Raw genomic sequence first — 21,478 nt, forward strand, 5'->3', positions numbered from 1 at the left:
TGGAAGGGCACTGGTGGGGCAGCGGCAGGAGTGCAGGCCTGGGACCAAACTTGCTGGACCAAGATACCCAGACTTTCTCCAACTGGACAAGGCCACTGAGTCAGAGCTTGTCCGTCAGCAGAACTGATTTGGTACCTCTGGCTCCTCACACCCCTTGTTTGAGAAAATCACCCTAAAGCCCAGGCAATGTAGTGGGTGGATCTGTGACTCCAGGTGAAGGGACTGGGATGCTGGTCTGGGCTGGAAGCCAAGAAGGTCCAAAAATAAAAGACATATTTTAAATACATACATTAAGGAAACAAATAACATTTCCTGAGCATCTGCTGTGTGTGTGTGTGTGTGTGTGTGTGTGTTGTCAGCTAAGAGTGCTTCATGTGTACTCTCTCATTTAATCCATGTGGTAAATGTGACCTAGAAGCTAAAATATGATAAGCTATCTCTTTTGTGACTGCAAAAGAATTGATTTCTTCATATTCCTCAGTTTTTCTTCAAGGAAGGACAGATATTATCCCCATATTTCATAAAACGATAAAAGTCCACGCAGCATTGAAGTTGCCCTAGATTGGTGAAGTTGCCTCAATGAAGGAGGGAAGCACATGTCTCTCAGAGTCTTAAAAGGCTTACATGCTGTAACGTAGCTGAGAACTGTAATAATGTAATTGTTGGTCTGGGAATACAAACTAGAAAGAGATGCTCAGATATGAACTTATTTCTTAAGATCAGTATTCCCAGGAGAAAGAAGAATTATCCCCCTAGTGAGGGACGTCTGTATAACCCTTGTGTGGGAGATCTTCCCGTGCTTTGCTGTGACCTCTCAGGACACCATAGTGACTAAGGCAGAAGCTCCATAATGCTGCTTCTTCCTCCACCAGTGCTTCCAAAACCAAACCACCTCTGCCGCAGATAATCCCACTGACAAGAAATTCTAATGTACTCTTTCAGGACATACACTAATCACTCTTCAATCTGATATCAGTAAGTCTCCATATAATGAGTTTTCTAAACTCTAAATGAGTTACCCACTGAGAGTATTTTAATTCATCAAGAGTCAAAAATCAGAAGAGGAGTAAAAGTCAATGTCCCGATTCCATACTTTTCTAAGATGTATTATTCATTCCATTACTTTCTTAGGCAAAAAATGATTAAATTATTTAACTCTTCTTTACCCACATGGGATGATCACTATGACCATTAGTTAGTGTCATGGACGTAAAACACGAGTGTGCTTATCTCCTTTACCATCTGTCCTCAGACTGTCTGTTCACCTGATCTTGGAACCAACTCACATGGCCCCTCTCCTGACAGTTTAATGGGAGATGAGAAACTATAGGCAAATATTAAAACCCATTATAGTTTACCATCTTGTGGTCATTAATTTAAATCCCCTCATTGTACAAATCTGAAATATAAGACTCAGAATTAGGACTTGCCCAAGGTCACACAATGGATTAGAGTAGAGTTGCATCTCTCTAGAGTTTGAATCTGCAGCTTATAAAGAAAAATAATTGAGTCAAAATTGCCTTTAGGAATTCCTTACTCTTTAATCATAGTATATATGTTTTCTGCATGGTAACTCTCATACTCAGTGAAATTTGGGTACTACAGAGAATTTAAAGATTTTTTAAATTTTAAAAATTTTAAAATTTTAAAAATTTAAAGTAAAAAATTTTAAAAATTTAAAGTAAAAGAATTTAAGAGGAAATAACAAGTCTGCAAGCAGATTGTTGTCTTATTCAAACCATTTGCCTTTAAGAAAACCATCAAATCCAGTGAATGAGAAATGGAGAGAGAAGTGTTCTTGTTTCTCAACGGTAGTTTTCCATTTGGTTTCAGTAGTAAGCTTCTATAACCTTACTATGCTCAATTGATTGTACCCTCTGCTGAAGATTAGAGGATTAGGTTCTAAAACTCAGATGTTAGTTAAATACAACTATACTAAAACTCCACTCAGGGGCCATAGGGTTATGGTGTACAGGGCTTCTGGTTGCCTCTTCAGCACTTTTTCTGCTACAAACCCACTACCCATTTATTAGACAACAAGCTCTGACTATGACTTGAAAAACAAAAAAAAGGTTTTGCTAACAACCTTTGCAGTAGCAATGTGGTTGCTTGCTTCTGGTTCTCCTTTATTCCCTAAGTGATTGAGCTTGCTGCATAAAGGGGGTACTAGTAAATGAGGTGTCTCAGTTATACTCAGTCATTTGATTAGCATCTTTGGTAACTTTTTTTCTCACAAACATATGGTAAAGCAACAACATGTAATGTTCCAATGATTGTTATTTCAAATCTAAAGTACTATTTATTCATTCCTGAAACCTGAAACAAGCATCTGATGGTTAATGCTTTGAGAAAAAATACCTTAGTGCATTACCTCATCTATGATGCAGGATCATGGGCAAAAATGAGTAGATGAGATTAAGCCACAAAATTCTGTTGGTACATTCAATTTTTAAAAAAAAGGAAAAGTAAAAAAGAATGAGATTTCTGTGTATCCTCTAAAGTAGGGTAGAAACCATATGGTAATCTTCAGGGACCTCCCCTTTCTGTCTCTTCTTGCACTTAGAATAAAACTATATCTAGTATGTATCCTCCCAGTAGAAAAAATAATTTGAATGCTTCCTTATCTCCATCCCATTTATGCTCAGAATTATTCCACTTTGTGCACTCTGTCAGGTTCATGTTACCATGCATTTTGGTTAATTAGAATTATCTTCTACATTAAAACTACTGTCTCAGTTTTTCATACTTGAAGATTTATTCTAGCTCACACTTCTCATTTCAAGATGACACTTGGAATAAAATTTGAAATAAAGATGTACTGTCCATTTTGCCATGTTGCTCATCTTAGGAAAAAATATTTTTTGTTATATGGGCAGTTTATTAGTCTGCTAGGTCTGTGATAACAAAATACCACAGACTGGGTGGCTCAAATAATAAAAATCTATTTTCTGCAGTCCTGGAGACTGGACCTCAAAAATCAGGTCTGCATGTTTGGCTTTGGCTTCTCCTGAGTCCTCTCCCTCAGCCTGCGGACGACCATCCTGTTGCTACATCCTCACGTGGCCTTTTCCTATGCTTGCACCCGTGTGGCATCTGTCTGCCTTCTTATAAGGACACTGACCATACTGGACAGGGTCCACCCTTACGACCTCATTTAACATTAATTTCCTCATTAAAGCCCTGACTTCAAATACAGTCACATTGGGGATTAGGCCTTTAACATGTGAATTTTGAGGGAATGCAATTCATACCATAACAGGTAGTGGTACTATTAATCAGACATTCTGAAATATCTTACCCTTGAGGAAGAAAATAAAATCTTAGGAAGGAAAGTGATAAAGTTATCATTTATATGCAATATCAAGTTATCTGAAATATAAAGTTATGTGTGAATCATTTATATGAGATGTCATTTATAAGCAAATGTACATAAAATAACACTTAACTCCGTTTTTTAGCCTGTCTTAACGAAACTCGAAGATTTAGCAAAGGAACAGCCCAGCAGACTAGAAATTCACACTTCCACAAATTGTTTACCAGAAAAGACAAAGATCCAGAATCTGAAGTGCCAGATGTGATTGCTGCTCTTGCATCTGTTCTGAGGTCAAATCTACAGAATGGCCTTTATTCTCTGGAACTGTGGCTTCTATAGTTGAAACAAGCTTGAGCTTGAGTCATGTGACTTCAAAACACAGAGCCACAGGACTGAAGCACTTAAGTCACAAACATGCCGTAAAGCAAAGGCTGCAAACGGAGCCTCCTGTGCCCCCGTGAAGTAAAAGACCACACTAGAATTAATACCCCTCTTTCCACTTCTTTCTCCAGCTCAACTCTTAAACTGCTATTGCCAACTTTGTGAATTTAATTTCCTGCTCTTATTTTGGTGCTGCTCCAAAGCATGAAAACCCCAGGTTTCAGGCTCCCTTCATACTGTGATATATGATCATAGATACTTAGTGTTAAGACATTAAAGTTAGTTTGGCCCGACTTTTCCCCATGCTGAAGTATTTACATCTTTTTATTCAGGGACCCATAACATAATTATGATAACATCAGTAGATATTATGTGCTTAATAATGTGGGAAGGAACATCGAAATCTCTAAACCCTGGGCTCAGTCAGCTCACCTGTAAAAACTGGGGGTTGAATTCAAGGTACTTTTCCCAAGGTTCCTTCTAACCATTCCTTTCTACAAGACTACAAATAAGGGTTCCGTTAATAATCTCATTTGCGTTCAGAAAGCTAATGATGCCTATTTCGAATGAATCTTTTTTCAAGTACATAGTGTTTAGATTACTAAATAACTAGTGTTTGGATTACTCAATTAATGGCTTCACCTTTAAAGATGTTAAACCTAAATTTCAAGGGACAAAGAATGAACCGTTTATTTCCTTCCACTCCCACTCACCCTAACGCCAGACTTTGAACGCAGTGGGTGATCAGATGTTGTGATCATGAAAGTGCTGATCGTGATGAAACAATTCCACTGCAGTGGGTTCCGACTGTGGAACAGAGAGCATCATTTTCTGCGATCAGAAGCCATCTCCGCGGTGCCTGAGACCCGACTGGGAGCGGCTCATTGTTCTCTCCCGCCATCTAGCGGCAGCAGGATGGCTCTCAATTCTCTGGTCAGAGCTGCAACGGTTTCAGATTGAATTGTTTTAAGTCTTGTCATTACAGTAAAAATGGAATTTACAGAGTATTTCAATAGATAAAATGTAATAAATGTTGATAAAAAGGAAGTATAACACAATATCCGACTTTAATACCTGAACAGTACAGATTAAATTTCTGCAATTTAATCTCTTTAATATGTTCAAATGTTAATTTGAATGCTGAAGAACAAAAATATAAACCAGCCTAAAGTACTCTAAGGAAAGATTATCCTTCGTATAATCTTGTATAATGTTCAAGGGTTTGTTTTTTAAGTAAATGTAATATAGATGAAAGGGAAAAAAGGGAAAGGAAATGAAGTTCTGACAAACATTGAGTTGGTAGAGATGTTTCAGTTCTGTATTTAACCATTTGTCTCCACTTAAGTTAGAACTTATTATCATTATTAGTTATACATGCAATACAATGGTTAATGAATGTTGGATGATATTTAGTTTTAATGTCCTATAATCTGGAATTTTCTTCAAATGGTGAGTTTAATTGTGTGAATCTAAAGTGAAAATAAATTTCTCTAATGAATGAAATAAAATATTTCTGAAGTGTGACTTATTTCCCATTAAAGTGGTTTTCACTGAATAGCTATTGTAGGAAAAATATTTGACATCTTAACTCTCTGGTTTTCCTTTTGTTCATATGTGAAATGCCAACACTATCAAGAAATATTTAGATCTTTCCAACAAAAAACAGTTTAATTGGAATGCCACTTCAGATTTTAGTACACTGTGAGCCAGCTGAGAAATCTCCAATTTGTTTTGCAGGGTGGGAAAATCCCCATAAGATGGACAGCCCCAGAAGCTATTGCCTACAGGAAATTCTCTCCAGCAAGTGATGCATGGAGCTATGGCATTGTCATGTGGGAGGTCATGTCCTATGGAGAGAGACCTTATTGGGAAATGTCTAACCAAGATGTAAGTGCTACCAATATTGAAACTGCTATTTTGTGAGTATAAACATGTTAGCACTGAGGGGAAAATGCACCTTGTGCCCATGCTCAGATTAGCATTATCTTCCTGAGAGTTGTTCAGGGTCTTTGGCTAAGTTTGAGATACTAAGTAAACTTTCACTCTGAGCTGTGTTTGGTGTCACAGAGGCGGATGGGCTTTGCTACAAGAGTGTACTGGTTGCACGTCTTACAAGTGAGACTTCCACACACATTGTGCTTATGCAGGAGCCTGGACTTTCAAGTAACAAAAAACCAAAGAGTAATGTTTACCTTTTAGGGCAATTTAATGTATCACTGTAAAGAACAAATTAATTCAGAATAGATATCACTTAGTAGAAAAAGATTGAATGCTTTCAGGCAATGTATTATCAATACGTGTCATCTAGTGTGGTTCTTTGGAGACGGATGACCCTTTATTCAATCTGTTTTGTTTCTGTTTCATCTATAAAAAGTACGTTGGTGGTGAGTAATATTAGAGAACAGGATAGTTAACAAATCTGACCCCAAAGTCCTGTCCAAAGCAACAGAGACAGTAGTCAGAAAATGCCTTGCCCTGGCAAGGCAAATAAGTGTGCTGTCAGAGCAGGAAATGCATTTTTCTGTCCCGCTTTCTCAGTGCAGGACTCAGACTTTGTCCACTCACTTGCCTTCCCCAAAGTATCTAATGGCTTCTGAGACACTGACAGTGGGAAATCACCTCTAATGTGATTCTGAATTTCATAGGTGTAAACAAAGACTATGTAACTATAGAAAATCCCTAAAAACACTCAGAGTGCAACTATTGTCAAGTCTTTCCTTTTTGCCAGTCAACTGCTTGACTCCACACCTCACACCTCATTCCTCCATCTAACCTCAAGTTGTCCAAGTATCTTAGAACCTATCAGTGACAGAGAATGTGTGTCCTTTCCTACTGCCAGGCACAGAAAGACTGGGTCTGAGTGAGCTCACCATGGCTGTTGTCTCTCCCTGCCGTATGGCATTACTTTCTAAGTGGAGTCTTGCTCAGTCCTGTGGGTGCCTCCTGGCTGTGGAGAATGTCGGGTCCAGAAACCTACCTGGCACAGGTTTGAGGTCATACATGCTGCTCAACCATCGCTCTCCAAAGCGCAGCATTACAACACAAAGCCAATGTGGCGAGGTCCTGCACAGCAGCTGCCCTGAAGTACAGAGCGTGGTGTAACTAGCAACTTCTGCCCTGCTCCCCACAGACTTCTGGATCCAGAAAGTTGCAGAGAGTCTGCTATTCTTCAGGGACTTTCATTTGAAGGACGTCATTGCTCTTCCCTGACACTGGGCTTTTTTGGGGGATAATTTGTGACTGTCTCTCCATCTCTTCTTAAAATCGAATCTCAGAGGCAGAAATGCATCTCTTCTGTCCCCAGAGGAATTCATCTTTTTTTTTTAGAGCCAATTATCCAAGGTAGTGGAAGCCCTGAATTCGGTCACTATATTTCCTGTTCTACTCTAACCCCAAGACAGTGCTGCCTACTCATTCCACTTTGATAAGACTAAAATAGGCTATTCAAGCAAATCTCCAGAATAAAAAGCCTCTTCCAGATGAGTTAAATCTCAGCTGCAGAAAAGTGACTTTGCTTCAGGTACCCTCCTTAACTGGTACCCTATTTAGTCCTTGTTTTAACCAGTTACCTGACAAACTTGAGATAAAAAATTGCCTAACTCATAGGGCTCCAAGCTTTACTAATAATATATCCTGACCAGTAAAGATTTTCTGAGCATTCACAGCTGATGTATGTGTATTTATTTGCATATTATACACAAAAACTAATGTACTAATATATTTGTTTAAAAATATGTATTGGGTGCCTTCCCTGTTTCAGGACCTAGAGATACAACAGAAAACAAATGATACACCTGGAAGGGACCATAAAGACTATCTCTTCCAACCCAAGTCCAACTTGGTTATGAAACTGAGGCGTAGAGAAGGGACACAATTCCCCTGAAGTCACATACCTAATTTGATAGTGATTTTAGGAGACAATGCTAATAAACTTCTACAATAAGTCACAGACAAGGAGAAGACAAGAGACAATAGCTGCTTCATTCACAGTGGCTTGATTGACAATTCGCATGGCCCCCCAGGTAGGGCCAGTGATTTCTTGTCCTCGTGGAGTTTGCAATCCAGCAGGAGGGAGACAGACTGTAAACAAAGTAAATAAGTAAAAGATATGATATACAGCATAGTAACCACTACTTTGGGGGGAGAAAAGCAAAAGATGAGGATAAGAAATGCTACAAGTTTGATTTTAAATAGATATATTACCAAATTAATTTATATAAGTCATTATATTATGGTCTTAAAAGTCATAAGTAGTCACTCTTACTGGACATTCATAAATAGTCTTTCTATATGTAGGATGAGATAAATAAACATAAAGAAAAGTCCCAAATATTTCCTGTTCCCTAGATTATCATCTTACTTCCTGGGGTACCCCATACCCCCAATTTAGTAACCATGGCATCGTTACATAGACTATAATTCAGCCATGAAAGTCACTTCACTTCTCTAAGTGTCTTGGTTTCATGACTGATAAAGATAGTAAAAGGACTGGGTTAGATGGTTTTCAATATCCCTTTTAACAGTAGCATGCTATGATTTCATAATCTCTGGAGAAATAGTTATCATATTTATCTCAGCAAAGGAATGATTCAAATTGTTCTTTGGGGAAGTTTAAGACATTCCTGAATATTTGTGGAGGTGCCAAGAATTACATAGAACCTCCACAGAGCACAGCAGGTATAAGTGAAAATATCAGGCCACTAGAACACATTTTTTAGAAGAGCAACTTCTGAGGAAAATGCCCAAATGTATAGTTGTCGATGTAGACCACCATGTAAATTGTTCTTAATCATTGCCTAGAGAAATCCAAGCCCTGTTGTCAACCCCTCCCTTCAGGTATCTTGCCCAGCAGTTTACCCAGCCATTCTGGCCATGGATATTGAAAATCTGTGTCCAGGATGACCATTTAGAGAGTGATTCTGTCTGTTAAACCTCATTTGGCCACAAAGACTATATCTGGAACCAGGAAAAGTCGATGCAGCCAGTAATAGACTCCCAACATTATTAAGCCCATTCTCATTCATTTGAGGTTGCCAGTGCCCATGACACAAGGCTGAACTTCAATGCTCTCTCCACTCAAAGCTTAGTTGTTTTTCAAGGACCAAGTAGGAACTAAGAAGATATTTTCATGCTCTGAAAGTGGTTACCAAAGCCAGAATCTGAAAACAGGAGGACAAAAAGTTCTATAGAAAAAAAAAAAGCCAAATCCTTGAAGTCCTCAGATCAATACAATTCTAGAGGAAAGCAGTATGAGCTAAAATCTTTTATGTACCTTGTGAATATTTTTTTTTTGCTGCTGCAGTAAAGAACGTTGAAATTCTGTTTAGCTTAACATATTGGAAGTCAACATATCTGTGACAGATCCTTTAACCAGAATTTCTGTTTGGAAGCAGATATAGCTTAATCAAAACTTTCCCAGCTGTTCCTCTCCAAATACTAGTTATTTCCTGTTTGCTCTGCATTTCTCATTTGTTTTGTCAAAGAAAGTATAGTGTTGTGTTAGCCAAGGTGCATTTTACATAAGGAAAGTAATGTTTCAGACCAAAAAAATTCAACCATGTTCTGTTTGAGTATTTTAGGTTTTTACATTTTAGTGAGTTTAACTAAGCTCTAGGCTTAAATATGGAATGTTAAAATGCTTTAAGATTTTAAATGAGTTTAGGAATTTTCAGATAGTTTTTATGAGATAGTCCCTCAATACTGTAGATGAAGGCATATTTTATTATAATGAATAATTCTGGGTTTGCAGGATCTGTTTTAGTGAATAATTTAGTAAGTTTCCCAAAGGTCAGTGATATTGTACATTAGGGAAAGAAAATGAGAAAATACAGAGTGCACAGGACCAGTCCATAAAAGATGTAGCTAACAGCAGGCGCCATCTGCTTAGCCATTCAGCAGTTACTTCTTAAATGCATGTCAGTCAGTGGGCCAGGTGTGCATGTGGGGTGAGGATGGAGAATTAGGACACCCAGTCCTCACTCTTGGGGAGCCCACTGTGTAGGTGAGGAGGTAAATTCTGGCCTTTGTTACATCTTACCCCTGCCCCTAAGTAAAATGTCCACTCCTCAAGTGTAACCTCATGCCTTCCTTTTTTTTTTTTAACAGAAACATCATTGCTTACATGCAGCATATTTTTAAAATATATGCCAAAATAGCATTCATACTCTATTATTTAGGCTTCTTTTGACTATAAAGTGACAGAAATGCAAATTAACTCAAATAAGAATACTTTTTTTCATTCATAGGACTAAGAAGGTAGTTCAGCAGGGTTGGGCCCAGGAGGTCATGCCTGTTCGTTAGCACTATGGTGGGGCCATTGACCACATTTTCTCCTACGGCAAAAGTGTTCTTCTTTGCTCTATTCTCTTTTATGCTCCAGGTCTCAGCATGCCAGCTTGGCAACTTCAGAGAATGAGACTTTTTCTCTGTGAAAATTCATATACCAATCCCAGAGAAGACTCTGGTTGGTTCTGTTAGGGCCCAGTGCCACTCTGAACCAAAACCATGCCAGGGAAGTGGGTACTATGACTGGCCCACCTGGTTTGGGGAGTGGCCTTGCATTTGCAGGCAGGGGGCGGAGAGCCTGTGATTGACAGTTTCCCATAATCCTGTGGAGGGAAGGAAGAAGGGAGGAAGTTCCCAAAGGAAAGCAGTTGTGCTACCAGAGATATACTGTATTGTCCTTTTTTGTGATACATTTGTTATGCAGTCCAAGCTCATGCCAGTCACCACACAACATGTCAGTAAGTCAAGAGACAAGGTGTTGGGGCAAGGAAAACAGCTTTATTCAGAAAGCCACAGACCCAGAAGATGATGGACTGATGTCCTAAAGCACCAGCTTAACTCAGGGTTCATTGCAAGCTGCATTTATGCTAGGAAAGGCAGAAAAGGGGAGGGAGCAGGTTAGTGGGTGACTGAAGGCTGCAGACATCTGGGCACCAGCAAGATCTAAAGAGAGCTGAGAAACTCTGTGTCCTAGGTTGGTTTACCCTCATTGACCTTGATTTAGTCACAGTGTTCCCAAAACTCTTTGACAGGGCCATCATTATTTTTATACATATTTCCCTATCTCCTGGAAGAGGCAAGCTTTGGGTAAGGAGTTATTTGCAGAAATTTCAAACTGTAAACAAAATTGCTTTTTATGATTAACAAGTGGAGGGCTCCAGGGCTGAGCAGAAGCCCCTTTGCTTTTTCTTCCTTTTGGCCCAAAGGTTAAGGCAGCAAAGGAGACAAATACAGCATGGAGGCAGAGATGCCAAGCTTCCTCTGTTACATGTTGTCTTCAAGAGCAGCTTTATTTACTGCAAAATCAAATGGCACCAAAATACTAAATTGTGCATCACCATATTCTAGGGAGATAGGGAGCATATTGGAAAGATTCTGAGAGCTGTAGAGCAGGGTTTCTCAATCTCAGAATGACTGACCTACTGACAGGTTGCACTGAATAATTCTTTGTTTTGGGCCTGTCTTATGCACTAGATGCCAGCAGCACCCTCCCAGTCTTGACAACCAAAAATGTCCCCAGACATTACCCAGTCAGAGGAGGGGTACAAAATCACTCCCAGTGTAAGAGCCACTGCTTTAGAGCTAGAAAGATCTGGATTCAAATTCCACCTCCCCAGTTCACTGATCAGGGGATCTTAGGCAGGTGGTTTAAGCTTTCTGAGCTACTGTCTGTAATGGGATTCAAAATACTCAGCAGCAGGATTGCAAGAATTAGGGCTAATATATGTAAAATACCTCATATGTAAAAGGGGTTTATTAATAAACAGTAATAATCATAGCTTGAATTTTCTTAACTTATTATGAGCCAAGTATTTTAGATTATTAGCTCATTTAGTCTTCAAAATAATTATCTTAGATACTATTATTACTTCCATTTCTAGATAACTTACCCAAGGTTACTAGCTGGTTAATGGTGGAACTGAAGTTCAAGCCCCCTACTTATTCCAAAGTACATGCTTTTACCCTTTAAACCATACTGTAGAATTCTGCTTTTCAAAAGACTCTCCATACAATAATTCTAAATAATGAGATCAAAGCATCTTTAATTATGTATGCCACTCTGTCACACTAGAAGTGTTTTCAGTTTCCTATTAGCAAAAAAATGTGGATTGACTCACTCTTGTCTGGAGTTATAAGTCGTTTTGTATCTTGATATTAAAAATTTATAAAATATACCATATTTATTGTGTTTCTTAGAAATACACAAGTCAGTGGCTTGAAATCAAAGTTGTAATGATCAACATATCTAGTTTATTACAAGTCTCACAGGCACATCAAAGGTATGCAGCTCCTTGCCATTTCCTAGCATGTTTTTTCTTTTTTTGTAAGGTACTGTAGGTTAATGTTTTATGTTATTTTCATCCAAGTCCAAAAAATAATTGTTGTTTACTACATAATGGGAGCACATCGGAATGCACGAAACCACACAAGCTCCTGCAGTGCTTACTGTGTGGAATGTGCTTAACAGAAGCAAACAGAAGCAAAACCTGAGCAGCAGGCAACATTAAATAACCAAATCCACCCAGAGTTAATATGTAGGGAGGAAACTAGCACCATGTAAATGAGAGGAGACTTGGCTCAAACTAATGATCTAAACGCAAGACTGGAGTTTGGGGTTTTATTTTGTTTTGTTCCCCAACATGATGGTGTTTAAAAAAAAAAAATCGCCTTGAAGCAACATGAATCCCAAATGCCTCCTGGGATTGGCATCATTTAAGTGTATGCTACTTAGCTAGTTCAGCCTCCCACAAAGAGAATCAGTATCAGGGACCATCTCATTTGAAGTTTACTAGGAAACATAATGCTGCCCCAGTGTTCGTGAAGGTTTTTTTTTTCTCCTTACTTTTCTAAAGCTTTTATATCACAAGTTTTGCTTTAGATTGCTTTCTGAAGCTTACCTGAAGAAAAAGATGGAGTTCATCTTCAGGGTTTTCTTTCTTTAGATGATGTCGTAAAGAACCTTTTGACCTTATCGGAATTGATTCCTTTCCTCAAAATTCACAAAGGAAGAAAGTAATATTTTACCATATTCCTTGTTTACCCTCATAATACTATGATCTTTATCAATTATCAACTAGTACTTCAAACAAGAGTGGTGGATGTGTAGAATCACTTACCTAGAAATGCAGTATGATTTTATGACTCAGAGAGTCCAGTCATTTCCAATTTTTGTCTCTGATTAGATTTTCAAACTCTACTTTATTATGTAATGGTCCTTGTGTAATGATCTGTGTAAGATACAGTAAATTGCTAAAGGCTCATTCCCATTACTTTACCCTTCTATATTACAGAGAGAATTTTTGCATTTATTTGAATATGTACTCTACCAAAGCAATTTTCAAAATGGCCTTTCTTTTCTAAGTTTTTCAATAATTCCTACTAGTGTTACATAGGCAATAGCAGCATTTTAATTAAATACATACTAACGACACTAACATGATATATGGCTGCCCCAAAGGCAAGAGTAATAGGAGATACTATGATGAGCAATCAATCACCATTGTAAATAATTCAAATAGTAAAGTTCCAAGTAGAAGAAAGCAATAACCAATATAGTACTACCACAATGTAATTTTTAAGGGATTTTTCTTTTACTTAATGACAACAAAGCTAGAAAATGTATACATGCTAGCAACGCTTTCATAAAAAATTACTTATACCTTCAATATACTTATATATTGAAATATATTTGCACACTTTATCTCTGATAAAGTTTATTCCACCTTTTGTTCTCTCTGGAGCATTTACAAAGAGGGCATTTTAAAATCCCCTTTTCCTTTGTATTCAGACTATTTTTCCATAGCTTTTACATATTTTGAGTAGGGCCAGGAAACATATTATTTAGAGTTGTCTAATATCTTTCTGAAATCAAAATGATGCAACAGGGAAAAACTATTTAGGTTTTTTCCCAGGGAGTGCTTGGTAAAATGGCTTAGTAAAAACATTGCTTTCTTTAAGGAAAAATGGTTTCAACAAAATCGATTGGGGATGTGTCTTTATATTTCCAAAAAGTATATTTTGTTGGAGGGGAACTGGCATGGTAAGGAGTATCATGGTTCCCAAAATCCTCCTCATCTTAGTTTGCCCAGAAGTCCTCTGTCCCCTCCTGGATTTTCGTCTCCCTGCGCTTGGAGCTCTGGGAGAAACAGCCCTTTCAATGGAGGCCAGATATCATGGAGGTTACAGAGTCTGGAGACACAGATCTGTTACCGAAGTCCCTGGGGATTAAGCCTTCAGTTTCAATGACTCTAGAAATACAGCTTTTTGAGCTAAGGTACTATTGCAGTCACTGAATCTAGTTCTCTTTTCTTTACTCATGAGGAGGCAGGGACTTGGCCGACGACAGAGCTTGTTAGCCACAGGTGAGGACTCTGACGCCGTTCACGTGACTCCTTCACTGATGCGCTTTTCAGTGCGTACAAACTGAAGCATAGGTACATAGAAACTGTCAGTCATCTCAGTCTCAAGAACTGTGGCTTTCAACTGTTAGGGATAAATATTTTCCAAATGATAAATATTGTCATCAACAACCCTTTAACCTCTGAGAGTCCTACTCTTCATAGTGTGCCTTGTTTTGACTACTCATGCAATAATCTGCATGGTGGCTACCTGCTAAGGACTAGCACTCTCCATTTCATGTATGTTCTTGACATTCTATTTTGAGTCCCAAAAAATGAGATTTGAGAACTGTCTTAAGGATGGAGTTTTAAGAAATTCTTTATGTTAAAAAGGCAACATTAACTTTCTGTGGCCTAATGATTTAAAAATTACAAATTAGCCCCTGAAAAGGTGTTTTCTGTCTGTATCATATTTTCATCACTCTATCTCTTTTTTTCTTAATGTACATTGAATTTCACTGGGGTCTTGATTGCCTATTGCTGAACTTTAAATCCTGGATGTTGAAATATACTGAATAAGGAAATAAGTATAAAATTTTAAATGTCATTTACTTATAACCACTTCCTTCCTTCCTTTTTTCTTTTCCCCATGTAGACACAACCTTTATATTACATGTCAGGAAAATGCATTACCAGCATCTTCAGTATTATTATATTATGAATCCAAATATCTTAATAAGTATAAGTAATCATTATCACAAAAAATAAGTCTATACTGGGACCCTTTGCTTCACCATTCCCCTTCTCCTGAAATTACATGTTTTCCATCAAGCCTTGATGAACATTTAGAGAGAAAATAAAAATAAAATCATTTCACATTCCATTTACTAGTGTACATTTCAGTCCTTGCTAAAATTCTGAGACAGTTTCCTTTAAAAGAAAATATGAATAGCTAAATTACATGCACTCTCTTGGAGACATTCAGCAGTCTTATACCATTAAAAAACATGATTTCCCTGCACAGCCCAGGCATTCCTTGTTTAATGGTATCGTTTGGGGATGTCTCAGTGCTTTCATGTTGACTGTCTACTCCTTGTTTGCCTGGTTTAATATAAGGTGCACATTGCCTGCTTTGATTCAGAAACCGTCAACACAATTGGGAAACTCATCAGGTTCAGCAAGAGCAGGACAGAGCCTGCTACATGCCTCAACTGAGCCTTGTGTTGATTCTGGGCTGCTAAAAATTGCAGTGTTGAGGACAAAGATCTAATACAGTCTATTTAGAATAACCAGCGAGGTTTTAGATAATAATTTATGACAGAATCTAATTCCTTCTACTTCTGCCTGAAAATTATCACTGCAGTCATTTTCATATTTTTTCACTTTAATTTTCTTCTTACATTTTTTAATAAGGGTATAACCTTGTATAACTATTCTCCAAAAGATGACAGTCTACAACTATCATAAAACCAAACTGTTAGAAAATTCTCTCCAGTTAATTATCACACCTTCATATCCTAAAACAACAAACTTCAATTAGTCTTTTAGACAAAGCAACCCATATGCTCCTGGCTCCCTGTCAGTCCTTAACTAAGGTCTTACAAAAAAATCCATAAAACAAAACTTCTCACAAAAGACATGTTTATGAAGATAAAGGTTAATGCAGATTTTTCTCAGGCTGCCCTTTAAAGTACAGCTTTCGTAGGTCACATATATGACAACTGGAGCTCCATTATGTGACTTGACAAGGCATTGTGCTTAGATGCTGGGAACATATGTAAAAAAAGAAACTGTTGCTGCTCTTGAGAGACTGCAAGTGTTTTGTTGTGACCAGAGCCAAGGGTCAGGTGGGACATGGCCAGAGGTGAGGACTGAGGGCCAGGCTCATGGTAGCCACTGCGGACCTGCAGTTGGGAGAGAAGCATGAGCACAGTCCCACTTTTGTGACGTTGCTTTGGGTGCTCTGTGGGAGATGATTGGAGGAGGAAAAGAAGAGACAGGAGACTAGTCTGGGGGCTGTTGCAAAGATGAAATGGAGATATTTCAACTATGTGATTAGTTAATTTTGAGTATCAGGGGAAGCAGAGATCCAAATGACTCCCTGACCTCTGACTTGAGGCACTGGAAGAATAATAGCACCCTTAGCAGAGGACAGAAATCCCAAAGGAGGTGCAGGGTAAGTTTTGAACAAAATAAATCTAAGGCATCTGCATGACAGTGTTACAGAGTGGTATGTCCTATAGGTGATAGATACAGAAATCTGGAGGGGAAATTGAGCAGGAGCTGCAGCTAGGGCAGTTGTAAGCAGAGAGGTGAGGATGAAAACAGAATGTATGAGGGCAAAGAGGGCTCCACACCTAATTCTGGGGGAGCGAGTCAGGGAGGTGGCTCAGACTCAGGATTTTCCCTACCACTACCATGATATAGAGCTGCCAAGAAGACAGTATCAGTCCAGTTTTAAGGCACTATTAGCTATGTGATACCCAATCTATTCATCAGTTAGAGCGCTTCCATTTTCCAACCTATAAAATATGTATAACCATACTCACATAATAAAGGTATTTTAAGACCTAAATAAAGTAAGCTATGTGAAAACATCTAGCCAAGAACATGGCACATCACGAGCTCTCAAAGTAGTATGTGTTATTTGAATGTGAAACCAGAAAGTTCATAGAAAACTTATCATCACTCCAGCCCCAAATTGCTTCTCCTCCTGTGTCTCCTGTCTTTGCCATTTGACCAAGCCAAAAACCTGTAAGGTATTCCTGTTTCCTCCACATCCTGCCACATCTGATCTCACCCCAGTTCTGTACTTCTGTCAAATCAGTCCACTTCTTGGACAACACCACCACTGCCTCCAGTAAGCCAACCCGGTCTCTTGCCCGGATCACGGCAAGCCTCCTTCCTGGCCTCCCGCCTTCTCCAGTGCATTCTCCGCACTGCAGCCAGAGTGAGCTTCCAAAAGGCAAACGTGATGCTATTTACTTGCTAAAACCCTTTTCATCTTTGCAAAAAGTCTGTTTGTAGTATGCAAAATCATTCATGATCCCAAGAACTACAATTTTTACTTAACCTTCCAGTCTCAAATCTCACTTCTCTTGTTTGAAGATTATTCTCACCACACAAACCTTGTCATTCATTCCCTGGTCAGGTCATATCTCCTCGCTTCCACTCATCTAGTTGGCCCTGCTACTTTCTACATATCCTTTAAGAGTCAGCTCACCTCTTCTGAGAAGCCTCCCTGAGGCTGGGTTAGGTACATGCTCCCATAGCTCCTATGTGGCACTTAATATATTCAAACTCCTCAGTTTCTTTCACTAAATTATGTATTTCCTAAATACAGATGTATTTCTTAGTCATCATGTTATCCTTTATACATAATATGCTCAACAGAATAAGTGATTATTATATATGTTTGTGTGAATAAATATAAAACCCATTAGAAAGATATGTCTTTTAACCATTCTTGTGAATCATATTGTTTAAATCTCTTCTCTGGCTACCTTTAAAGCCAGAATTTTTAGGTGTGGGATCTTGTTTATATTCCCTGTCTATGAAATGGGGGCAATAATTTTACCTACCTCTTAGGGTTATTGTGAGGATTAAAAGAGTTGATACATGTAAATCATTTAGAACTGTCACCTGGAAGCTCAATAATTGTTAGCTGTTATTATTATTGTCACTGTTGTTTTTGTTGTCATTACTATTGTCCTATAAGGTAGAATCCTTCATATTTGACACCTGTCATGAAGTAGGGCTCGATACAAATTTCACAAGGTCATAAATAAAACATGAGGAAACTAAAGAGCCAGAGGTCATGAATCCATGGTCCTCCCACTGTTCCCACAGAAAGTCATGCTGGGATCAGACATTCCACTGACCACATTATAGATAGAGATTCCAGGCAAGGGACCACACCCTCTGACACTCTGTCCTTTAATTCCTAAGAGCAATTAGAGAACTTGTCTGAAGAGTATAAACAGCATGCTTAGCACCAAGCAGTTTAGCTTTGAGGGTCAGCTGCTTACAGGAGTTCCATAGGAAAGTCAGGTCTCCAGCAGCTACAGACCTTGGAGCCAGTGGGAAATAGTAACCCTCTGGACCCAGTCCTTCTTTTTTAGAGAAGAGCAAACCCATCTTCTCATTGACTCAAGGACTCCCTGACTCATTCATTGTCTGAGCAAGCCAGTGGGAGATCATGAGATCATTTTTGGACAATGCTGCTTGATGCACTAGCTTTTAAAATTATTCAGAGGAGACTTCCAATGCTGTTGTGCTTATACTTGAATCCTTCTTGGGTAGGTTGAGACTCAAGGTTTTCTAAAAATCTGTTCCTCTATCAAGACAAATCCAAAAATTTCTTCTAATAGCTTTTGTTTTAGTCAGTAACATTTATTAATGTGTTGGGCATCGTACTAAATGATGAGAATGCAGAGTCAAAAGTATGCTTTCAAGTCTGGATAGCCTTAGAGGAAAGGCAGATGAAAAATTACAATACAGTGTAATAGATGCAATAGTGGGCATGTGTATAAGAACAAGAAGCATTCAGAAATTACTTTGTTCAGCCAGAGAATGTGTTTTGCAAACTGTGAAGCAAGTGTATGTTTGATTAACCCAGAATATAAAGTTTAGGATCCAAACAAAAATACTGAAGTCCAATAGCAGATGGTATGACAAAAGATAATATGGTAATCATCCCTAAAATTGTGTTAGTTGATATAAAGTTGGAAGGAAGATGTTACGACAACTGAAAAACCTTTCTGGGGAATGGGCAGAGGAAAAGTTTAGGAGTAAAGAAACTAAATTCAAATTCCATCTCTGCCATAGAGGAAATTTAGGCAAATTTCCTAACCTCTCTGCATCTAAATTTTCTCATTTAAGAATGGTGATAATAATAATTACCATACTTAGTTATTTTAAGCATGAAATGAAGAAAAATATGCAAATGACCCAGCACACAATAGATACTCAATAAAGGCAGCTAATTAATTTTCTCAGAATATAACCTCACTTGTCATCTGCTTTATTCTATGCACTTATAACTAGGTAGCTATTGTAAATGGACTACAGAGCTCTCCTAGGATGGAATTTAAAAGTCTTTCTATAATGGAAGAGGTAATTTTTTTTACTCTATTTTTCTTACTTTTCAAAACTATCCACAGTAGTTTTGATGCATCACAAATATTTTTACACACATTCTGCTTTTCTAAAATGTGTTGCAAAATATCTTAAAATCCAAGCCTTGTTGGTAACAAAAGTAGTCAGAAAACAGATAGGATCCTGTTCGATAAAGATATATAAAATAAATAGAAAAATGCTAGTGTCCTGACACGTTAAATTGTTCTGGTCACAAAGACACTGATAGAATTATGAGAAATTACCTCTTACAAAAAAGCTAAAACTTGGCAATTAAGAGTTTCCTGAGACATATTATTGCCCCTTCACACGAACTGCCTCTCACATAAATTATACATATTTTTGAGTCATGTCAAATGGTGTCAATTAAAAACTAAATTAACATAAAATGTGTTTCCAAAAATTAAAGAAAGCATGTAGATGGGAGTGCTTCTGTCAAAAATATTAACCCTTGCATTTCTGTATTTCTGTTGATGGACGGCAGGGCCAAGGTTAAATTGTGCCTGCTTTTAAATATTTAGTCTGTTCCTCAGTTTTCCCACCTCAAAAATGGGAAAAATAAACCCTTTCCTTTGTCTTTCTTCCAGAGATGATAGAAGAATAAAGGGTCAATGAATACATTTGAACACTCATAAAAAAATTAAGCTACATAAGTTCAGGGTCAATTGTATCACATTATTAGGAAATTCCCAAGAGAGTCATATATTAAACAGGTAAATATCCTGTCTTGTATGTGATTTCTTAAGTACCAAAACAAAAACAAACAAAAAAACCTTATTCTCATCTTGTTGTTACTTTTAGCTTTGGCTTCTCATAGAGATTCCTTTCCCCAGAGCTGCAGCATCCCACAGAGTAGCCACTAGCCACATGTGACTACTTAAAATTTAATTGTAATTGATTAAAACGAAATAAAATGAAAAATTCCATTCCTCAGTCTGACTATACACATTTCAAGTGCCCAATAGCCACACGTGATTTCCTGCTACCACAATGGACAGAGAGAACGTTTTCATCATCAAAGTTCTGTTGGAGAATACCAGCCCAGAGGAGACTCCGGCTGACTGATGCTGTTGCCCTGTGGCCTTAAGCTAGCCACTGATAGCATTTCAAAGATTAAATGACCTTAGAAGTTATGAGAGGACTTCCTAATCATGTCGGTGTCAGACTAAGGGAATGCCAGAATAGGTGGAGGGAAATTAAATAGGCAGTAAGGAAGAACAAAGGACTGATGGCTAGAAAAAGAATACACACTGACATTATTTTAAAAGGATAAAAAAATGATTCAGGAATTCAGTGCTTCAACAGAAGTGCAATTTTACTTAAAACATGTGTCACACCTGGTTTACACTAAACACATCAATCTTATGCTGACTTTCTGATGTCCTAATTAGGTTTTAAGACATTCCAGCTCAGTCACACAAAACTGTTTCTCCATGTTGTGATGAAACTTAACCTCACTCTGTAAACCACATCTTTAAAAACATATTTTCCCCTCAGAAGGGTCAGCAGGTGCTATGGAGATTCTAGTAATTGTTATTCACAACATTTATGTTTATCCTTGTTTGGACAGCTTGTATTTACAAGTAGTTGTCATTCATACCAATATTTTTGCTTCTATTTCCTGGGTAAAAAGGAATTATAACTTAGCATATGTATTAGTTGTCCTAAAAAGTAAGAAAATAATCTGTGTATGTTTGCATTTAGGTCATTCTGTCCATTGAAGAAGGTTACAGACTTCCGGCTCCCATGGGCTGTCCGGCATCTCTACACCAGCTGATGCTCCATTGCTGGCAGAAGGAGAGAAATCACAGGCCAAAATTTACTGACATTGTCAGCTTCCTTGACAAACTGATCCGCAATCCCAGTGCCCTTCACACGCTAGTGGAGGACATTCTTGTGTAAGATGCATAATGTTGATTTTTCCCCCTTGACAATCGTAATTTCTTTCAGGCTGTAGGCAAGACTAACAGGAAGAGATGAGAAAGTTTGCCTTGATAACTGTCTATTTGCCAACCCTTTAGAATAGTTTGTATAAACCATATTTTACTTATCATCTGAAAAAGCAATTGGTTAACATTTTTTAAATGGATTTTTTTCTTCCATCTCTAATCTTTCTAAATTATACTTTTTCCTGTGTGGGTGTTTGGTATTTATATATCCTTCCTTTATTTACTGATCCATCCTTACCTTTGTAAGTAGAATTTGTGTGTGTGTGTGCCACCCCTTTAATTTTCTTGAACTTTCTGTGTTCTGTTCCTCTATTTGAAATGGCAAGCAAGACAGGGGCAATTTGTGAATCAGGATG

General features: G+C 38.0%; 1 protein-coding gene across 6 annotated transcripts in view; it reads left to right on the forward strand.

Moving 5' to 3' along the window:
• The window catches only part of EPHA6 (EPH receptor A6), a 932,734-nt gene that overhangs the window by 895,559 nt on the left and 15,697 nt on the right, over positions 1–21,478 (forward strand). For all 6 annotated transcript variants that reach the window (XM_036916570.2, XM_036916571.2, XM_036916572.2 and 3 more), the window contains 2 exons: positions 5,432–5,581; positions 20,878–21,071. In XM_036916570.2, coding sequence (XP_036772465.1) covers positions 5,432–5,581; positions 20,878–21,071 — 344 coding nt within the window. The remainder of the gene's footprint in view (positions 1–5,431; positions 5,582–20,877; positions 21,072–21,478) is intronic.

The sequence above is a fragment of the Manis pentadactyla genome, chromosome 1 (genome assembly GCF_030020395.1).
Source record: "Manis pentadactyla isolate mManPen7 chromosome 1, mManPen7.hap1, whole genome shotgun sequence".
Taxonomy (NCBI): domain Eukaryota; kingdom Metazoa; phylum Chordata; class Mammalia; order Pholidota; family Manidae; genus Manis; species Manis pentadactyla.